This window comes from Neoarius graeffei, chromosome 21 (genome assembly GCF_027579695.1).
Source record: "Neoarius graeffei isolate fNeoGra1 chromosome 21, fNeoGra1.pri, whole genome shotgun sequence".
NCBI lineage: Eukaryota > Metazoa > Chordata > Actinopteri > Siluriformes > Ariidae > Neoarius > Neoarius graeffei.
In genome coordinates, this window is record NC_083589.1 from 52268283 (window position 1) to 52288666 (window position 20384).

Below are 20384 nucleotides of genomic sequence, written 5' to 3' on the forward strand. Positions count from 1 at the left end.
AAGTATCCATATAACACTAAAGTCACCATTTTTATAAGTACTAATAATCCTTTGTAAAACTCCAATAAGATACTACAATTCCTTCATAAACAAGTGTTGCCAGGCAAAACAAACCTCGCCCAGCACCACTTATTTTATACCTATATGTTGATAATGGTAATATCTCTCAATCATCAGCTGTCAGGTTATAGTCCTATGAAAATCCATGACCTTGAGTTTGACATTTCAAAGTCATTCAAGGTCAAAGGTCATGGCGACAACTGAAAGCCCATATGGGACTTCTTAGATGTTGATAATGGTAAACATCTGGCTATCATGAACCATTTTAAAGTTATAGCCCTTTGAAAACCTATGATCATTTGGCACCATGATCTTTGACTCAAGGTCAAAGATCATGGTGCCAAATGAAAGCCCATATGGCGCTTCCTATAAGTTGATAAGGGTAAATATCTGTCTACCATCAACCGTTTTCAAGTTACAGCCCTCTGAAAATCCATGGCCTTGAGTTTGACCTTTCAAGGTCACTCAAGGTCAAAGATCATGGTGCCAAACGAAAGGCCATATGGAAGTTCCTACATGCTCATAATAGTACACATTTGTCTATCGGCAACCATTTTTGAGTTATAATGGAAAATGTGTTATTTTGACAGAAAGGTTGACCTTTCCGGTGACCTTGACTTTCACCTTGACCTAATTATGCCCAAAATTTAATCAGGTAATCTACCGACCATTGCCCACCGACCCTGAAAATTTGAAATCAATCGGTGCAACCGTCTAGACACTATATTGTTAACAGACAGACACACAAACCACACTGATTACAATACCTCGCCCGACTTACTCCGTCGCGGGCGATGTAATTACAAATGTTCATTGCATTATTAAAAAGTGACCAGATTATTTTTTTCGTGGAATCTGTTACCAAATAGTAAGCAGGAACTTGTGTATTGCACAAAGTTGTAATTGTTACCTCTGCCAACTTTGTTTGATGAGGTTATGTTTTTGCCTCCATTTGTTAGACTGTTCCCAACGTAACTCAAAAAGTAGTGGACGGATTTTGATGAAATTTGGAGCAAAGGTGAGCCATGGGCCAAGGAACAATTGATTAAATTTTGATGTAAATCTGAATGTGTGGCTTGGCTGAGGTATACATTCTACCGACCATCCTTCTAGTTTTCTCTATTTTTGAAAAAATAAAAATATATATATATAACTATTATAATTACTGTCAGTAGATTCTTTAAAACTTATTAATTACATCACAGGCATTTAGCAGATGTTCTTATCCAGAGTGATGTACAATGTACACATAGTAGCCTGGTGAGCAATTGGGAGTTAGGTGCCTTGCTCAAGGGCACTTCAGCCTTTCCTGCTGGTCGAAGGACTCAAACCGGCAACCTTTGGTTCCCAAAGCTGCTTCTCTAACCATTAGACCATGGCTTCTCATGGTTTAGAGAAGCCCTAATGGTTTCCATTAATGATGGATAATAAATTTGAATATCAATCACAGAAAGTAGTTGGTGATCATATTATAAACATAATCAAGAATCACTTATAATATGTTCCTGGAGTTTTATTCTGTATTATTAGGAATGCTTATGAAGGTTTCTTTATTAAATGATGAAGGATTATGAATAAACAGCGTTTTACAAAGATGGACTTTGTAGAAGGTGGGGTTTTGTTCTATGTCACACTGCTGAGCTGATTTTGGACAGAGAATGTTGAACTGCTATGCCATTATTTTGACTTAATAGCTTGTGACTTAGGAACTTGTTATTTCAAGATATTGTGTACTATGTCAAATTCCATCTGATTGACTTGTTGTCCTCTGGGAAGTGATCCAGATCAATCGAAACTTGGACTAACAGACTCAATCACAGCTTCTTCCGCACAGCAATATGCACCTTAAACAGACTCGGTCCTACAAGATGAATGTTACTTCTCATATATGTGCAACTATGTACGTTATTATATATACAAGCCAATTTTCCATAGAATAAAAACATGTATTCTATTCCCTTCTAGTGGGTTTATTGATAGCATGCAATATTGTTATCATATTGCTTATCCTCTGTGTATTACGCTACTCTACCCAATGGATAATGAGTGTGCAATATTGTTACAATATTGCACGTTGTCAAGACAACACAACGTCGCACGTCGGAGACATAAAACTTCTGCGTTAATGAGTGACAGTGACAATTTGTAAACAAACATGGCTGCCAGGTTTGCTTTGTTAAAAACAGAAGATTTTGAGAAAATTTTGGCTGCCAGGTCATTCTGTTGTGTGTAGCTGTCGATGTTGATTTTAAAAGTAACTAAGTAAATTACACAGGGAAAATAATAATAATATTTGGCTTGACTGTACTAGCGGGCGGCACGGTGGTGTAGTGGTTAGCGCTGTCGCCTCACAGCAAGAAGGTCCGGGTTCGAGCCCCGTGGCCGGCGAGGGCCTTTCTGTGTGGAGTTTGCATGTTCTCCCCGTGTTCGCGTGGGTTTCCTCTGGGTGCTCTGGTTTCCCCCACAGTCCAAAGACATGCCGGTTAGGTTAACTGGTGACTCTAAATTGACCGTAGGTGTGAGTGTGAATGGTTGTCTGTGTCTATGTGTCAGCCCTGTGATGACCTGGCGACTTGTCCAGGGTGTACCCCGCCTTTCGCCCGTAGTCAGCTGGGATAGGCTCCAGCTTGCCTGCGACCCTGTAGAAGGATAAAGCGGCTAGAGATGATGAGATGAGACTGTACTAGCGTTGGCCTTCGCTAACACTACACTGGCTGGAAGGTAGACTACCGCGCTAACAGCATCGAGTCGTGAGTAAGCCTTCAAGAATGCTGATATGAAGAGTGTGTATGTATAATAATAATAATAATATTGGCTGGCTTTTTTTCATGGTCTATCAGATATATTCCATTCAGCTAGCATGATATTGAATGAGTCGAAGACGAGTATATCTGAGACCACTCAGAGCCAGCCAATATTATTTAAATAATCTTTTCTTCTTTTTGGCTATTACAGTCATTTGTTGTCTTTGTATTTATTGTTCTTTATTGTCCTTTTTGTTACTGTTGTTATTATATGGCACTTTGTCAATTAATGTGTGGAGAGTTTTTTTTTTTTGTACTAATGGCACCTTACTAGAGTTGCACTTCAAATTTCGGTGTATGGTTTTTAACAATATAATGACAATAAAGGCATTCTATTCTATTCTAAAACGTGACCATTACCGAGTTCCTTATATGTACATTTTAGGAGACAAAATCTTGACCATACCTGAATGTATTTAAGTAAATTGCAGATATAATACGTGTTTATCTATCATTACACATACAGTACCAGTCAAAAGTTTGGATACACTGTCTAATTCAATGGATTTTCTATATTTTTATTAATTATAAGTCACTTCATGTCTTAAAGTAATGATGAATGTTGTTTCTCTTTACTTAGTTGAGCGGTTCTGGACATAATATGGATTACTACAGTTGTGGATGGAACAGGGCTATTTACTGTATTTTTTATGATTTACCATTTACTGTTTGATCTCAAACGCATTAAGAAGGCAAGAACTTCCACTAATTAACTTTTGACGAGGCACACCTGTTAATTGAAAAGCGTTCCTGAAAAGCAACTGAAAAGAAAATATGAAACATATTTAGTTTAACACTTTTTTGTTTACCACATAATTCCAGATATGTTCCAGATGTTATTTCATAGTTTTGATCTCTTCAGTATTGTTCTACAATGTTAAAATAGTCAAAATACAGAAAAACTTATGAATAAGCAGGGGTGTACAAACTTTTGACTGGTACTGTATACGTCTCCAAAAGCAATATTGTTTCCTTTATGTATGCGAAACAGCATCTGGATTAAAAACTATAAGCTAACAATCAATACATTGTTCTTAGTGTGAGGATTGTAAAGAGTTAAATAGTACGTCAAAATAGCAAGATGATGAATATGTTAAAATAATTAAGTAGCAACTCAAAATATTATTATATTAAGAAAAACTTTGAGTGATTAAGTTGAGAGAGATAATATGTCAAAATAATAAGATAATGATAGAATATCTTGAAATAATAAGTTTTAGTATAAATACGGAGGTGATAATACAAAATCGTGCGTGCTGATTGGTCGAGAAATTCGGACTATTTTCCGATAATCACCTCGAGCGACTCGGTAAAATGGCGGCCAATCACTTCGTCACTGTAAGTGAGGAAGAATTACAAATGATGAAAGAAAATGTTGTTCCTAAAAGCACTAAAGATGCTACGAAGTTTCGTCTAAAACTATTCAAAGGTAAGGTAGGATTGTGATTTATTTTATCCATTTCAAAAGAAAGTATTTTACGTGACTCGGCGTAGATAAGTGACAAGTCTGCGCCACGCCTTTTGCATGCTGCTTTTGAAGTTTTAAATAAATTACTTTTTTAATACGATTTTTTATTTTTAAAAAATAATCACCTGTGTATTTATACATCTCATCTCATCTCATCTCATTATCTCTAGCCGCTTTATCCTTCTACAGGGTCGCAGGCAAGTTGGAGCCTATCCCAGCTGACTACGGGCGAAAGGCGGGGTACACCCTGGACAAGTCGCCAGGTCATCACAGGGCTGACACATAGACACAGACAACCATTCACACTCACATTCACACCTACGCTCAATTTAGAGTCACCAGTTAACCTAACCTGCATGTCTTTGGACTGTGGGGAAAACCGGAGCACCCAGAGGAAACCCACGCGGACACGGGGAGAACATGCAAACTCCACACAGAAAGGCCCTCGCCGGCCCCGGGGCTCGAACCCAGGACCTTCTTGCTGTGAGGTGACAGCGCTAACCACTACACCACCGTGCCGCCCGTATTTATACATACAGGACAATTTTTCGATGGAATAAAAACATATGTTCTATTCCCTTCTAGCGGGTTTCATTCATTTGGTTTGATAGCATGCAATATTGTTAGCATATTGCTTATTCTACATGTATTATGTCACTCTACCCAATGGAGAATGAGCGTTGAATATGGTTTACGATATTGTGTAGTTAATCTTAAGAAAATTCTTATTGTACGCAACTGAAGAAATTTTCACTTACTTATGATGTTTTGATGTCTTTCTTAGCTGACATCTTGATCACATCTAACGCTTGGTCACGTGCACCATCCGGCAATGGCCAGAGACGCCAAGCGTTAGATGTGATCAAGATATCAGCTAAGAAAGACATCGAAACGTCATAAGTAAGTGAAAATTTCTTCAGTTGTGTATAATAAGAATTTTCTTAAGATTAGTAATCAACCAACTGGATGAAACTTCTCGAAATTATATTGCATGGTTGTCAAGACAACATGACACCATACGTCGGAGCTGATGCGAATATTCAATGAGAAAGTTTTCTGCTGCGCATGCGCACAAGCATTTCTTTGCTCACTGGGAAAGAGAAAGATGCGTTGAACACCCAAAAGGCTACCAAAACGTCATTAGATATTCTTCATGCATATTTACAAGAGAAAAACATACCAATGGACATCGAAAAACTGGAAAAGAGAGTGTGTACGTATAGTAATAATAACATTGGCTGGCTTTTTTTCGTGGTGTATGAGATACAGTGGGGCAAAAAAGTATTTAGTCAGCCACCAATTGTGCAAGTTCTCCCACTTAAAAAGATGAGAGAGGCCTGTAATTTTCATCATAGGTACACTTCAACTATGAGAGACAGAATGGGGGGAAAGAATCCAGGAAATCACATTGTAGGATTTTTAATGAATTAATTGGTAAATTCCTCGGTAAAATAAGTATTTGGTCACCTACAAACAAGCAAGATTTCTGGCTCTCACAGACCTGTAACAACTTCTTTAAGAGGCTCCTCTGTCCTCCACTCGTTACCTGTATTAATGGCACCTGTTTGAACTCGTTATCAGTATAAAAGACACCTGTCCACAACCTCAAACAGTCACACTCCAAACTCCACTATGGCCAAGACCAAAGAGCTGTCAAAGGACACCAGAAACAAAATTGTAGACCTGCACCAGGCTGGGAAGACTGAATCTGCAATAGGTAAGCAGCTTGGTGTGAAGAAATCAACTGTGGGAGCAATTATTAGAAAATGGAAGACATACAAGACCACTGATAATCTCCCTCGATCTGGGGCTCCACGCAAGATCTCACCCCGTGGGGTCAAAATGATCACAAGAACGGTGAGCAAAAATCCCAGAACCACACGGGGGGACCTAGTGAATGACCTGCAGAGAGCTGGGACCAAAGTAACAAAGGCTACCATCAGTAACACACTACACCGCCAGGGACTCAAATCCTGCAGTGCCAGACGTGTCCCCCTGCTTAAGTCAGTACATGTCCAGGCCCGTCTGAAGTTTGCTAGAGAGCATTTGGATGATCCAGAAGAGGATTGGGAGAATGTCATAGGGTCAGATGAAACCAAAATAGAACTTTTTGGTAAAAACTCAACTTGTTGTGTTTGGAGGAGAAAGAATGCTGAGTTGCGTCCAAAGAACACCATACCTACTGTGAAGCATGGGGGTGGAAGCATCATGCTTTGGGGCTGTTTTTCTGCAAAGGGACCAGGACGACTGATCCGTGTAAAGGAAAGAATGAATGGGGCCATGTATCATGAGATTTTGAGTGAAAACCTCCTTCCATCAGCAAGGGCATTGAAGATGAAACGTGGCTGGGTCTTTCAGCATGACAATGATCCCAAACACACCACTCAGATGATGAAGGAGTGGCTTCGTAAGAAGCATTTCAAGGTCCTGGAGTGGCCTAGCCAGTCTCCAGATCTCAACCCCATAGAAAATCTTTGGAGGGAGTTGAAAGTCCGTGTTGCCCAGCGACAGCCCCAAAACATCACTGCTCTAGAGGAGATCTGCATGGAGGAATGGGCCAAAATACCAGCAACAGTGTGTGAAAACCTTGTGAAGACTTACAGAAAACGTTTGACCTCTGTCATTGCCAACAAAGGGTATATAACAAAGTATTGAGATGAACTTTTGTTATTGACCAAATACTTATTTTCCACCATAATTTGCAAATAAATTCTTTAAAAATCAGACAATGTGATTTTCTGGATTTTTTTTTTCTCATTTTGTCTCTCATAGTTGAGCTATGCCTATGATGAAAATTACAGACCTCTCTCATCTTTTTAAGTGGGAGAACTTGCACAATTAGTGACTGACTAAATACTTTTTTGCCCCACTGTATATTCCATTCAGCTACTTGTCTTCGACTTGTGCAATATCATGCTAGCTGAATGGAATATATCTGATATGCATACCACGAAAAAAAGCCAGCCAATATTATTTAAATAATAATCTCAGTTTCGTCTCCGTTATTATTCACTGGTATTCACCTCGCCTTCGGTGAATAATGGTTAAATAAAGTTAAAATAAGTGAGACAGCGCTTTCAGCTTTATTCATTCAGAACTTGTAGTTCAGGGCTACCATGCTTGTGGACAGCAGTCCTACTAGGTTTATTTTCTTGTAATTACAAAGTAAATCAAATCATTACTTATTTCATTCAGACTCATATGCTGCAAGCCTAGAAGACGTCCAGATGTCTGTTAAAACACGGATTAATCAGTCAGAATTGTTTGACACTCTTAAAAATTGTTGGACATTATTTATACAACAATGTTCAGTTATTTCCTTTTCTCTCTCTCTCTTTCTCTGTGTGTGTTTGTGTATGTGTGTGTGTGTTCTCCTGCCAAATTTACTTTAGACCCGATCTAACGAGACTGATCTGTCAATACACACTGCCACGCTGTCAGACACGGTTATACACTGTCGAGGAGTGTAACAGACACACACTCTGATCCACCCTATCACTGAGACCTCGATCAGGCATATCAGCTTGCACTGAAACCTGAACAGCCACAACCACGGCTCGGATGAAAGAGGAAGAAACGGTGGGACTTTGGTCAAAAAAAAAAAGGAGTGAGTGTCTCATCTCATCTCATTATCTCTAGCCGCTTTATCCTTTTACAGGGTCGCAGGCAAGCTGGAGCCTATCCCAGCTGACTACGGGCGAAAGGCGGGGTACACCCTGGACAAGTCGCCAGGTCATCACAGGGCTGACACATAGACACAGACAACCATTCACACTCACATTCACACCTACGCTCAATTTAGAGTCACCAGTTAACCTAACCTGCATGTCTTTGGACTGTGGGGGAAACCGGAGCACCCGGAGGAAACCCACGCGGACACGGGGAGAACATGCAAACTCCGCACAGAAAGACCCTCGCCGGCCCCGGGGCTCGAACCCAGGACCTTCTTGCTGTGAGGCGACAGCGCTAACCACTACACCACCGTGCCGCCCAGGAGTGAGTGTACAAAAGAAAATTTTCATTTGAAACATTTTTGAAACAAAGATGGAGTACTATGAAAGATAAGTGAATCAAACATATGCTGGATGACTCCCTCCCCATTTCACACACCAATCAATCGCAGACTGCATATCAAGTTCCTGAGCGGGAAAAGCAACGTGTGGAGGTTAAAGTTCAGCCTTGAATCTCAGCATTTTCAATGATCTGCCAAAAAATGTCCTCAAATCCACAGCGCCTACTGCAATCGTACACTTACAAAAGTACAACTCGCACGTGGTCGAGTGATATAAATATGGTACGTACTTCAGTCTACAGTACAGTCTACTGGACATCTGATGGAAGAAATCAAATGATGGCTAATATGAACTATTCTAAATAATTTAGTAATTATTATTACAAACAAGTATTGCCAAGCAAAACAAACCTCGCCCAGCAGCACTTATTTTATACCTATATGTTGATAATGGTAATATTTCTCAATCATCAGCTGTCAGGTTATAGTCCTATGAAAATCCATGACCTTGAGTTTGACATTTCAAAGTCATTCAAGGTCAAAGATCATGGCGACAACTGAAAGCCCATATGGGACTTCTTAGATGTCGATAACGGTAAACATCTGGCTATCATGAACCATTTTCAAGTTATAGCCCTTTGAAAACCCATGACCTTCAGTTTGACCTTTCAAGGTCACTCAAGGTCAAAGATCATGGTGCCAAATGAAAGCCCATATGGCACTTCCTATAAGTCGATAAGGGTGAATATCTGTCTACCATCAACTGTTTTCAAGTTACAGCCCTCTGAAAATCCGTGGCCTTGAGTTTGGTCACTCAAGGTCAAAGATCATGGTGCCAAATGAAAGGCCATATGGGAGTTCCTATATGCTCTTGATAGTAAACATCTGTCTATCGGCAACCGTTTTTGAGTTATAATGGAAAATATGTTATTTTGACAGAAAGGTTGACCTTTCCGGTGACCTTGACCTTCACCTTGACCCGATTACACGCAAAATTTAATCAGGTAATCTATGGGCCATTGCCCACCTACCCTGAAACTTTGAAGTCAATCGGTGCAACCGTCTAGACACTAGATCGTTAACAGACAGACACAAACAAACAAACAAACAAACAAACAAACCAACCAACCCAACCAACCAACCAACCAACCGCACTGATTACAATACCTCGCCCCGCTTACTCTGTCGCGGGTGAGGAAATAAACTAATAGTTTCGTTGTAAAAGTGTGTAGTTATGAGACTGACAAATGTTACTCTGGACCCACAGACAGGTCTTGGTAGTCTGAGGATTTAACTTTGATAAACGCTGCGAAAATTTATTATCATAAGAAACTATAATAAATCCCACTCGCAGCGAGTCTCTATGATAAAATTCTCTTTGTAGTTTCTGGTGGAAAAATGAATGTGTGTGTGAGAGACTTTGTACCTGTATGAAACCGCACATCACATACTCGTCAAACATCGGCAGGCTGGGACGGCTCTCCCGAAATATGTTCAGAGTGTATATTGTCATGACGACAGGCTCCTCCCCATCAGACTCGTCCATCATAAGGATGTTGATGCGGCTGTTGCCCAGGCCAAGTGGGTAGTTTGCCATTCTGGGCAGAACAACAAATAAGTTCTGAGAAACTGACCGTGACTAATCTCTCTCTCTCACACACACACACACACACACACACTACAAAGAAGATTATACTAGATTAAAAAGCAGGGTCAGGTCAAAAGACAAGCTAATATCCATGCTCAAATAAAGACACAATTACTGGGTCCAGCACATGCAGCTTTTATTAAAAGGAATTCAGATAATTGAAAGGAACATTTCCTTTTTTTTTCTTTTTTTTTTTTGGTCAACCTGACCTTCCTTTACCACATCTGGACTCGAAAAACACTTAATCAAAGCCCAAGTGTAGTTGTCAGGGTAGTTAATAAACATTTATGCACAACATATTTTTATAAACTGCCTTCATGTACCAGTGAGCCAAAGGTAACGGCAAATTAAGCCCCAAAGACTGTTAACACATAAAAATGAAAAGTAACACTGGGAAAAAGTTTTCAGTATTTAGTATCTGGTTACACAGCTGCTTAAGTCTGAATTTCTGTACGTCCCATTCAGTCTAGTTTAGCTCTATCTAGAATACTGTCTTTACAGACAAACAAGTTTTTTTTAAACCTGAAAAAAAAAATCAAGCAAAAGCAGACCCAGAAATTAATTTAATAGGTCAGTTAACAGGCGGCACGGTGGTGTAGTGGTTAGCGCTGTCGCCTCACAGCAAGAAGGTCCTGGGTTCGAGCCCTGCAGCCGACGAGGGCCTTTCTGTGCGGAGTTTGCATGTTCTCCCCGTGTCCGCGTGGGTTTCCTCCGGGTGCTCCGGTTTCCCCCACAGTCCAAAGACATGCAGGTTAGGTTAACTGGTGACTCTAAATTGAGCGTAGGTGTGAATGTGAGTGTGAATGGTTGTCTGTGTCTATGTGTCAGCCCTGTGATGACCTGGCGACTTGTCCAGGGTGTATCCCGCCTTTCGCCCGTAGTCAGCTGGGATAGGCTCCAGCTTGCCTGCGACCCTGTAGAACAGGATAAAGCGGCTACAGATAATGAGATGAGATGAGGTCAGTTAACATGACTGATGTAGACATGTCAGAGGAGAGAAAGCGATTCGCTGGAACACTGCACGCTCATTGTTTATTATTCCAATGATCATACTAAATCTTTGAATAAATGAGCATTTTTCCTTTCTGGTTTGCACTACTAAGGCTGTAAGGTTGTCTCTATCAAACAATGTTCCATGTCTAAATATTTGTGACAGTATGACCATCAAACTGTATAACTCCTCCCCTTTCTGCAAGATGGACAGCTGAGCAATCATGACAAATAATACCTATATCATGTGCAATATTCTGAGTGGTCATGTACAATAATGTTTTTTTTTTTCACAACACCATGTGCAATATCTCATCTCATCTCATTATCTCTAGCCGCTTTATCCTGTTCTACAGGGTCGCAGGCAAGCTGGAGCCTATCCCAGCTGACTACGGGCGAAAGGCGGGGTACACCCTGGACAAGTCGCCAGGTCATCACAGGGCTGACACATAGACACAGACAACCATTCACACTCACATTCACACCTACGGTCAATTTAGAGTCACCAGTTAACCTAACCTGCATGTCTTTGGACTGTGGGGGAAACCAGAGCACCCGGAGGAAACCCACGTGGACACGGGGAGAACATGCAAACTCCTCACAGAAAGGCCCTCGCCGGCCCCGGGGCTCGAACCCGGACCTTCTTGCTGTGAGGCGACAGCGCTAACCACTACACCACCGTGCCGCCCCATGTACAATATATTTTAATCCCCAACATGTGTGCAATATTTACTTTCACCATTAGGTTAGTCTCTTACACATCTTATTTCTACTATTAGAATGCTAACCATCGAGGCACTGGTATTTGTATTTTCTATTCCCCTTTGTAACTTACAGTATTTCTACTGTTGTTCGATTGGGCACTGTTTTTTTTCTTCTTAGCATTTATTCCTTGCACAGTTCTTATCAGGTTTTTTTTTCTTTTTTCCTCCAGCTTGTACTGTCGTATTTTAACTTATACTGTTTTGTTATAGAGCAACTTCTGGCACAAGAATTTCCCTCAGGATTAATGCAGTTTTATTTTATCTTATCTTATGTGTTCAGCAAAATATAAATATCAATTGTTATTCTATCCACATTCACTGGATATGAGAAATTGCATGCTCTGATTGGCTCCTCTACTACTAGGCTATCAGCTCATATACCGTGAGTAAAGAAAAACAAAATGGCAGAGCATGTTGATGAACCAACCAAGGACAAAATAAAAACTCTACTTGAAAACAAAACCCAAAAAAAATACAAAAAGGCAACAAAATATGGAATAAAAGTATTTGATGGTAAGAACGCATCTTTTTTCATTTTTCAAGAATTATTATTATTATTATTATTATTATTATAGCATTTTTCACAAATTGCTCCTGTCGTTTCGCCGGTTTGTTTACATTCTAAGCGGAAATGATTTTGTCGGACATTTTGTATCAAGTTTTTATTTATCGAATTTGCAAAAAATAAAAATGCTCTGTTTCTTAAAATCCAGTGAATGTGGATAGAATAAAACAGTTATTCCACTCAATCTGGTCGTACATGGCTGATAGCTGATGTACGACTTGATTTTGTGGAATAACTGTTAAATATACATATAATATATAAAATGTATTCAGGTTCCAGGCTTACAGCAAGGCATTAACAAGCTTCTGAAGGCTCTGTATGTAAGGAATGACCCAGTTGGGAAGCACAGGTAAATAAACCACTAGGATTCAGTCATACCTGGGGCCACGATGTTCGTCCAGGTGAACGTGGCACATTGAGCTCACAGGCTCCGGTCTGATCCGTATAGTGACCACGTCAAACGGTACCTCGGCTCGGTACTCCTTCACCCAGGGGTTAAAGAGCGGAGTTAGAACCAGAGGAGGATCGGTATATAGCTGACGGAGATGGGGCTCCAAACACCTCCCTATGGGGCAAAATGATCCGATACATGAAACAGTAACCAACACAAATGTTATTACAGCAGCGTGAGGAGTAATTACCTGAATCCAGTGGCTGTGAATGCCACTTCTCAGGCCTGTCTGGATCATCACTGCTGTGAGAAAAATGTCAGTGCCGCTTCCATATTATTCTCATAAAACTGACCATAAAAGCACAACCAAATATTCCAGTTACAATAAATTTAATGGGTTTTATTGCTTCCATCACATTTTACTCTATAAACCCCCCCCCACACACACACACACACACACACTAAAGTGACCTTGCTTTGTGTTTAAATTTATTGGGATGAAAACCCCAGATGTGATCATAACGCGTTCAGGATTTGTTTCAGTTTTGGAAAGCTCCTTAGGGATGCTGCAACTGTTGTGTAATAGTGTTGTGCTCTGTCCAGCCCAAATTGATCCCGCCGCTTAAGATAAATGGGAAAATTTCTGCTTCAGTCACTCTGAACAACATGCCCTATGGGGGCAAAAGCAGAGCCAGTTCTGTAATCGCTTTGGTCTGATCTGGCAGTACGGAGCTTTTCCGGTCTGTTACGAATCTGAGAGCAGCATTTAACAGCTTAACATACCAAATTCTATCCATTATTCCTCTCAAACTAACATATGGAGCTCAGTGTAGTATCATCTTCAAACAAAACGGGTTATATTTGTCTTGAATAATTTTTTTTTTTAAATTGTTCACTTTATGACTCATGGAAAATCAGACAAATGAAAGACTGTGCTTGAATAGCAGAGTTGAGCTTAATAATTATTTGATTATTGAGTGATCAAAAGCGTTATTCTTCACATACTGTATCTTCAAATGCACTGTTGAGTTGTCAAATTTGCATGGAAGAAAGTTTTGATGAATTTTCTAGAACAGCAGTTCGGACGATAGTGCTAGCTGCGGGGCGAATAACAGGTTTATACGACACAGGAAAACTCACTGACGAATTTTTCCAGAGTTAAAAGGATTTTCCTCAAAAATAGTTAATTTTGCTCTATTTTGAGCTTAGAGAGTAAAATTTGGAGTTGGCGTGGGAGCAAAATTACAGAGTAATTGTATAATAGAGTAACAGAGTTGACTGTGGCTTTGAACTGAGTAAAATAGTACAAGAGTTCATTTCAAGACACACTGAATAGAGTCAAATACCACCACAAAGAGTAAAATCTCATCTCATCTCATTAGCTCTAGCCGCTTTATCCTTCTACAGGGTCGCAGGCAAGCTGGAGCCTATCCCAGCTGACTACGGGCGAAAGGCGGGGTACACCCTGGACAAGTCGCCAGGTCATCACAGGGCTGACACATAGACACAGACAACCATTCACACTCACATTCACACCTACAGTCAATTTAGAGTCACCAGTTAACCTAACCTGCATGTCTTTGGACTGTGGGGGAAACCCACGCGGACATGGGGAGAACATGCAAACTCCACACAGAAAGGCCCTCGCCGGCCCCGGGGCTCGAACCCAGGACCTTCTTGCTGTGAGGCGACAGCGCTAACCACTACACCACTGTGCCGCCCCAAAGAGTAAAATATTAACTTATTTTATTTTACAACTATAATTACGGGAAGCCATAGCCTAATGGTTAGAGAAACAGCTTTGGGACCAAAAGGTTGCTGGTTTGATTCCCTGGACCAGCAGGACTGGCTTAAGTGGCCCTGAGCAAGGCACCTAACCCCCAACTGCTCTGGCGAGAGTAGTGGCATACCTTGTGTCTGATTAGCCAATGAAAAACTGTTGATGCAATTATCAGTTTGGGCACTGAACCTGACCAACTGAATTGAGGAGAACTGACTCTGGAAAAACAGCGCTATCAAAAGAGTAACTTTTACTCTTTTTATAGAGGGACCAAATGGTAGCTGGCCTGGAGTAAAATGTTCTTCAATTTGAGTAAATTTTACTCAGGTAGAAGGACACTCGGTAAAGTGCATACCTCCACCAAGCCACGTAATTAGCAACATCAAACTCAAAATCACTTGAACCGAGGATAATACTAAATTTGGTCTAGACACCAAATTTCATCAAAATCCGTTCACTGATTTTTGAGTTATGTTGGGAACAGACAAACAGACGAAGGTAAAAACATAACCTCCTTCAAGACAGTAGGCGGAGGTAATTAATGTGTTTCTTATAATAGGGTATCGTTTCCATAATAACAGTTTACACAGAAACTTGCACGGTTTGCACTTCAAATAATCTTAGGCTAATGATAAACAGATTAAGAAACATGTTGATATTTAATAAAGAACCAGCGGTGGACAAAGTACCCAACTTCATTACTTAAGACGAAGTACAGATCCCACTGGTCAAATGTTACTCCAATATGAGTGAAAGTATTTGCTTTTAAAAATACTTAAGTATTAAAAGTAAATTTTCTGTCAACACATTGTTGTATTATCGCCACAACGCTTACAAAACCTAATGCCGTTACCAAAGACAGGAATGCGAATTCACAAAATGAACTCATGCTGTGCCATCATGGTGGTTTAACGTTAAGCTAGCTAGTCAGTGAAACGCCACGTGACATGCTAGCAAACTCTTTTCAAACTCAAAATCATATTGGGTAGCTAATGCTACTAGAAAAGAAAGATTTGTACATTCTGTTTATTTGGCAAGATTATGCTAAACCATATTTCTGAAAGGACTTCAGATAAATTAACGTTATTCGCGCTAGCATAACTCCATTTTTACATGCTAACTAACAGTGTCCAAGTTAACTAGCCATGTGTTAACGTTAGCCGTGGACAAGGCTACGGCAACTTGGCGGGCAAATCCACAGAAAGTCATTTGACTAACCAGACCGCATAGCTATTGCAACATTATCGCTAGCTCTAAAAGCACAGACAACTTCATTGCAAGCTTTCTCTTGGAATAAAACGTTTATATCCCTCAATATGCTTCTGAAGGTTGGACAGCGAGTTTTTGTACGCTGTGATGTGGTTCGTTTTCAGCAAACAAAGCAAACATTTAAAACAAAACGAATCGTTAATCCTTTCAGAAAACTGAAACATGGGTTCGAGGTATGGCCATGGATGTGTGCGTTCTCCAGAAGAACCGCCTCCTTCCATTCTGCCATCAATTTATGTTAAATAATGCTGCTGAGAAATCAGTGAACTTGATTTTATACAGTCTATGGAAGTGTCGTGACCCTAGTGATTACTGATCGGCTGTCTCAGTGTCATCTATGAAAAAAACAACCACGTTTTAGAAAAGAAAAGAAAAAACATCCACTTTCAAAGCTGCTTCAAAGTAACGAGTAACGAAGACCTTGATAGAAATGTCGTGGAGTGAAAAGTACGATATTTGCCTTTCAAATGGAGTGAAAAAAAGTCATAAGTTTCCAAAAAAAATACTCAAGTAAAGTACAGATGCTCAAAAAGTGTACTTAAGTACAGAACTCAAGTAAATGTACTTCATTACTGTCCACCTCTGTGAAGAACAACATTATCTGGTTAAAACAGATTCATTAAATGTTTGATGCAGAGAGTAATTTGTTTAACATTTATGGAAGGAGTCTCCAGTACCAGTGGGTGGTGCTTTGATTTTCAGGTATTATAAGGGCAAATATTTTAATACATGAAAGCATGAAAGAAACACATTAAATTAGTGTGTGCTACCTCAGTGTGTAGGACAAGCTGAGCTGTTGGAGTAGAGCTGAGAGACCTGGTGCACTCCCAGAATCCTCTGCAGTAGAGAATCTTTGAAAGACATCACACTGAAGATCGGAGAAATGAGATGATCTGGGGTAGAGCTGCCAAGGCATGTGCACGCACACGCACACACACACACACAAGTAAAGCAATAGTAACAAACCAGAACTATCAGGATCACATACTGAATTTGGCATAGTGTTCTAGACATTATATTTGTTGTAAGATTTAGCGATAGTCACTTACCACATGAAAGCTGCCAGATCTCTTGAGCTGCTGCTGAAACTGAAGCAGGAACTGCATTTTATCCGGCGTTATGCACAAACTGTTTGCCCTCTCACAGCCACTGTACTGTGAACAGAAATAAAGACAAGCCGTCACATCTACACTGCTTTTACAGTCATACAGCTATGTACTCATTAACAGAGAAATACAGTAAAATAGTGACAAAAAAAATTTAAACCATCATACATAAAATGTGAACTGTATAAACTATAAAAAGATTTTCTGGTTGCTCTTGAAACATATTATTCAGTAATTACAATTAAAATAATAGAAAAAATACACGGACACTCGAGTGAGGAATAAATCTGTACCTGATCAAGGCTTATGAGGGTTTTGTGACCTAAAAACTCAATAACCAAACTCAAATTTTTAATAAAGAAAATCATTAGGACCAATAAAAGCAAAACAAAACATCCATCATGCTTGAAAAATAATAAAAAAGAAAACATTATTATTTATTATTTATTACTAATGCAGCACTTATTCCAAAATCTGTTTATACTGGAAATGCTCATGGGATTTATGGCAGAAACCACTGAAAGTATCAAATACTATATATATTTAAAACAAACAAACAAACAAGCAAACAAGAGTCATCAGAAGATGACATATCCCTCCGGCCCCTACATGCAACCCACTCCAAATTTTTCTAAGTTGAATTGGTTGCTATAGAAATACAGGAAAAACAAGATCAACTGTGAGCTCTGCTCACTTACGTATCCCCCCCGTTCTCGCTTATATCAGAATGCAAGCAATCGAAGGAATAAGACACTTATTATGAATGTTGACTTCAACAAATAATGAACCCTGAAACAAGTAAGTAAAGCGCAGTGTCTCTCCCCAGGGATTTCAAACAGCATCCTGGTAAACGGTCATTTTGAATTAGCATTTTGCTTCTTGAAATAGCGTCAAAATCCACCCTATATGTTTCGTAAATACATTCAGTCGGTAAACAGGATGTCGATGTGTGGCAGATCTGAAAACGGTATACACGGTATAGAACCCCAAGCTGAAGCTCGGTACCAAATATCAAGGAGTTGTGATTTGTAGTTGCTGAGAAAAGTGTTAGGAAAATTTTGTAAATCCATGCTATATGTTTCATAAATGCATTCAGTCGGTAAACAGGAAGTCGATGTGGGACAGACCTGAAAATGGTCTATACGGTATAGAACCCCAAGCTGAAGCTCGGTACCAAATATTAAGCAGTTGTGATTTGTAGTTGCTGAGAAAAATGTTATTAAATTTTTATAAATCCACGCTATATGTTTTGTAAATACATTCAGTTGGTAAACAGGAAGTCGATGTGGGACATTCCTGAAAATTGTATACATGGTATAGAACCCCAAGCTGAAGCTTGGTACCAAGTGGCTATGATTTGTGGTTTCTAAGAAAAAAGGTGTTTTGGACGTACAGAGATACGGACAGACAGATGGGCGGACAGAGGAAAACCAGTATATACCCCCCTCCTTCAGAGAGAGGATATAATAAAAATTACAGAAATGCCAAAAGGCACAACTCCTCTAGTCACTTTAGCTGTGAGGTTTCATGAAAAAATTCCGCATAGTTTTTGAGTTATGCTCCAGAAACTAAAATGTTTACAGACGGACAGATGAACAGGGGTGGGTTTCCCAAAAGCCTCTTAACACTAAGGCCCTGTCCACACGGCAACGGATTCAGGTGAATCCGATAAAATTTTTTAGCGTTACGGCCTGGCGTCCACACGGCACCGGCGTTTTGGGTGCCCCAAAACGATATTTTTTGAGAACGGGTTCCAGAGTGGAAAAATCTGGCAACGGCGCCATTGCGAAGTCGTCTGGATGAGTAGAACGGATTTGTTTACACATTAACCTGAACCATTTCTTGAATTTCTTTTTTTTAATTGGATAAGACTGCTTTTCAAAATGTTCACACACAATATAAAAAGTTATATAAATTATATAAAAATGCTTTTCAAAATGTTCACACACAATAAGAAAATTAAGTTATATAAAACTATGCACACTAATAAAACTAATTTGTACACACAGAAGGCACGATTTCCTCGCGTAGTCGCAGCCATCTTCTTGTTGTTGTGTGTTTGTTCCTGACAGTGCTTCACGCCGGGTAGAAGAAGGGGTTTATGCGCATGCGTCCTACTTCTTCTATTGTTCTGGTGTCTCCGATGGGACCGTCTTACAGCGCACGTAGAGGTGTGGCATGTGTATTGCATCGTTTTCAGCAAGCGTTGCGTTGCCATATGTACCTGATATTTTACTGATCCGTTGCCCATGTCTCATCTCATCTCATTATCTCTAGCCGCTTTATCCTTCTACAGGGTCGCAGGCAAGCTGGAGCCTATCCCAGCTGACTACGGGCGAAAGGCGGGGTACACCCTGGACAAGTCGCCAGGTCATCACAGGGCTGACACATAGACACAGACAACCATTCACACTCACATTCACACCTACGGTCAATTTAGAGTCACCAGTTAACCTAACCTGCATGTCTTTGGACTGTGGGGGAAACCGGAGCACCCGGAGGAAACCCACGCGGACACGGGGAGAACATGCAAACTCCGCACAGAAAGGCCCTCGCCGGCCCCAGGGCTCGAACCCAGGACCTTCTTGCTGTGAGGCGACAGCGCTAACCACTACACCACCATGCCGCCCCGTTGCCCATGTGGACGCGATATTTTTTTTACCCGCTAAAAAAAAACAAAACTCGTTGCCGTTATCGTGTGGATGTAGCCTAAGAGCATCTTAACTAGGAGAGAGAGTGTTCATTGTGATGCTCACTCTACCATTTAACGATGATCTTTGTGCTACGATGCTTTTTGGGAAATTCACCCCAGAGCGGTAGCTACAGTATATCCCCCCACATTATATGCTGGGGGGATAATGATGAAATGGTAGAGAGAGCATCACTTTAAACACTCTCTCCTCCAGATAAGATCTTAGCATTACACTGCTTTTCAAGTAACTCAGCCTTAAACGCTAATTTAACACTACAGGTATTCAGAGGTTGTGGGGTTTTTTTTTGCTTTCTGGTAATTAAAATGCACGACTATGTTTAAACTGCAAGAAATAATGTTTAAAACTGTCTTTTTTGTCTGAAATTTGTTTAAAAAAATGTAATAAAATAAAAAATATATAGATATACACTCCATTAAAATGGTATGGAATATAAAAAATAGACATTTTAAACATTAGTGGGTCCATACTTACTTTTATCACCGTGTAATACCATGGGCTATTAGTTTTACTGTAGTTAGAGGAAAAACATGTTTTAGAATTAACTGGAATAACAAGCTGAGACTTTACTATCAGTCACGTTCTACCTTGGTTTGCGCTGTATCCTGAGTACTTTGAGGAGCTCTGTCCTCACTGCCACATGCTGGGAAGAGCAGCTTCAGTATATCTTCTAATATGTACTCTTTGGTGATCTGCCCCTCAAAGTCTGGATCTTTCATACTGTCAAAGTGTAAGTCAGTCTGCACCTGAGAGGAACAGTGGAGGAACTGAGTTGAACAGCTGGAGATAATGAATGTGAGCTTTTGCTGCCATCTA

General features: G+C 40.1%; 1 protein-coding gene across 1 annotated transcript in view; it reads right to left on the reverse strand.

Annotated features, from left to right (window-relative positions):
* cped1 (cadherin-like and PC-esterase domain containing 1) overlaps window positions 1–20384 on the reverse strand; it is a 208136-nt gene that overhangs the window by 86708 nt on the left and 101044 nt on the right. The window contains exons 9-14 of the mRNA XM_060903332.1: window positions 20156–20314; window positions 16801–16905; window positions 16522–16655; window positions 12953–13005; window positions 12690–12876; window positions 9771–9942 (exon numbers count right to left, since the gene is read on the reverse strand). Coding sequence (XP_060759315.1) covers window positions 9771–9942; window positions 12690–12876; window positions 12953–13005; window positions 16522–16655; window positions 16801–16905; window positions 20156–20314 — 810 coding nt within the window. The remainder of the gene's footprint in view (window positions 1–9770; window positions 9943–12689; window positions 12877–12952; window positions 13006–16521; window positions 16656–16800; window positions 16906–20155; window positions 20315–20384) is intronic.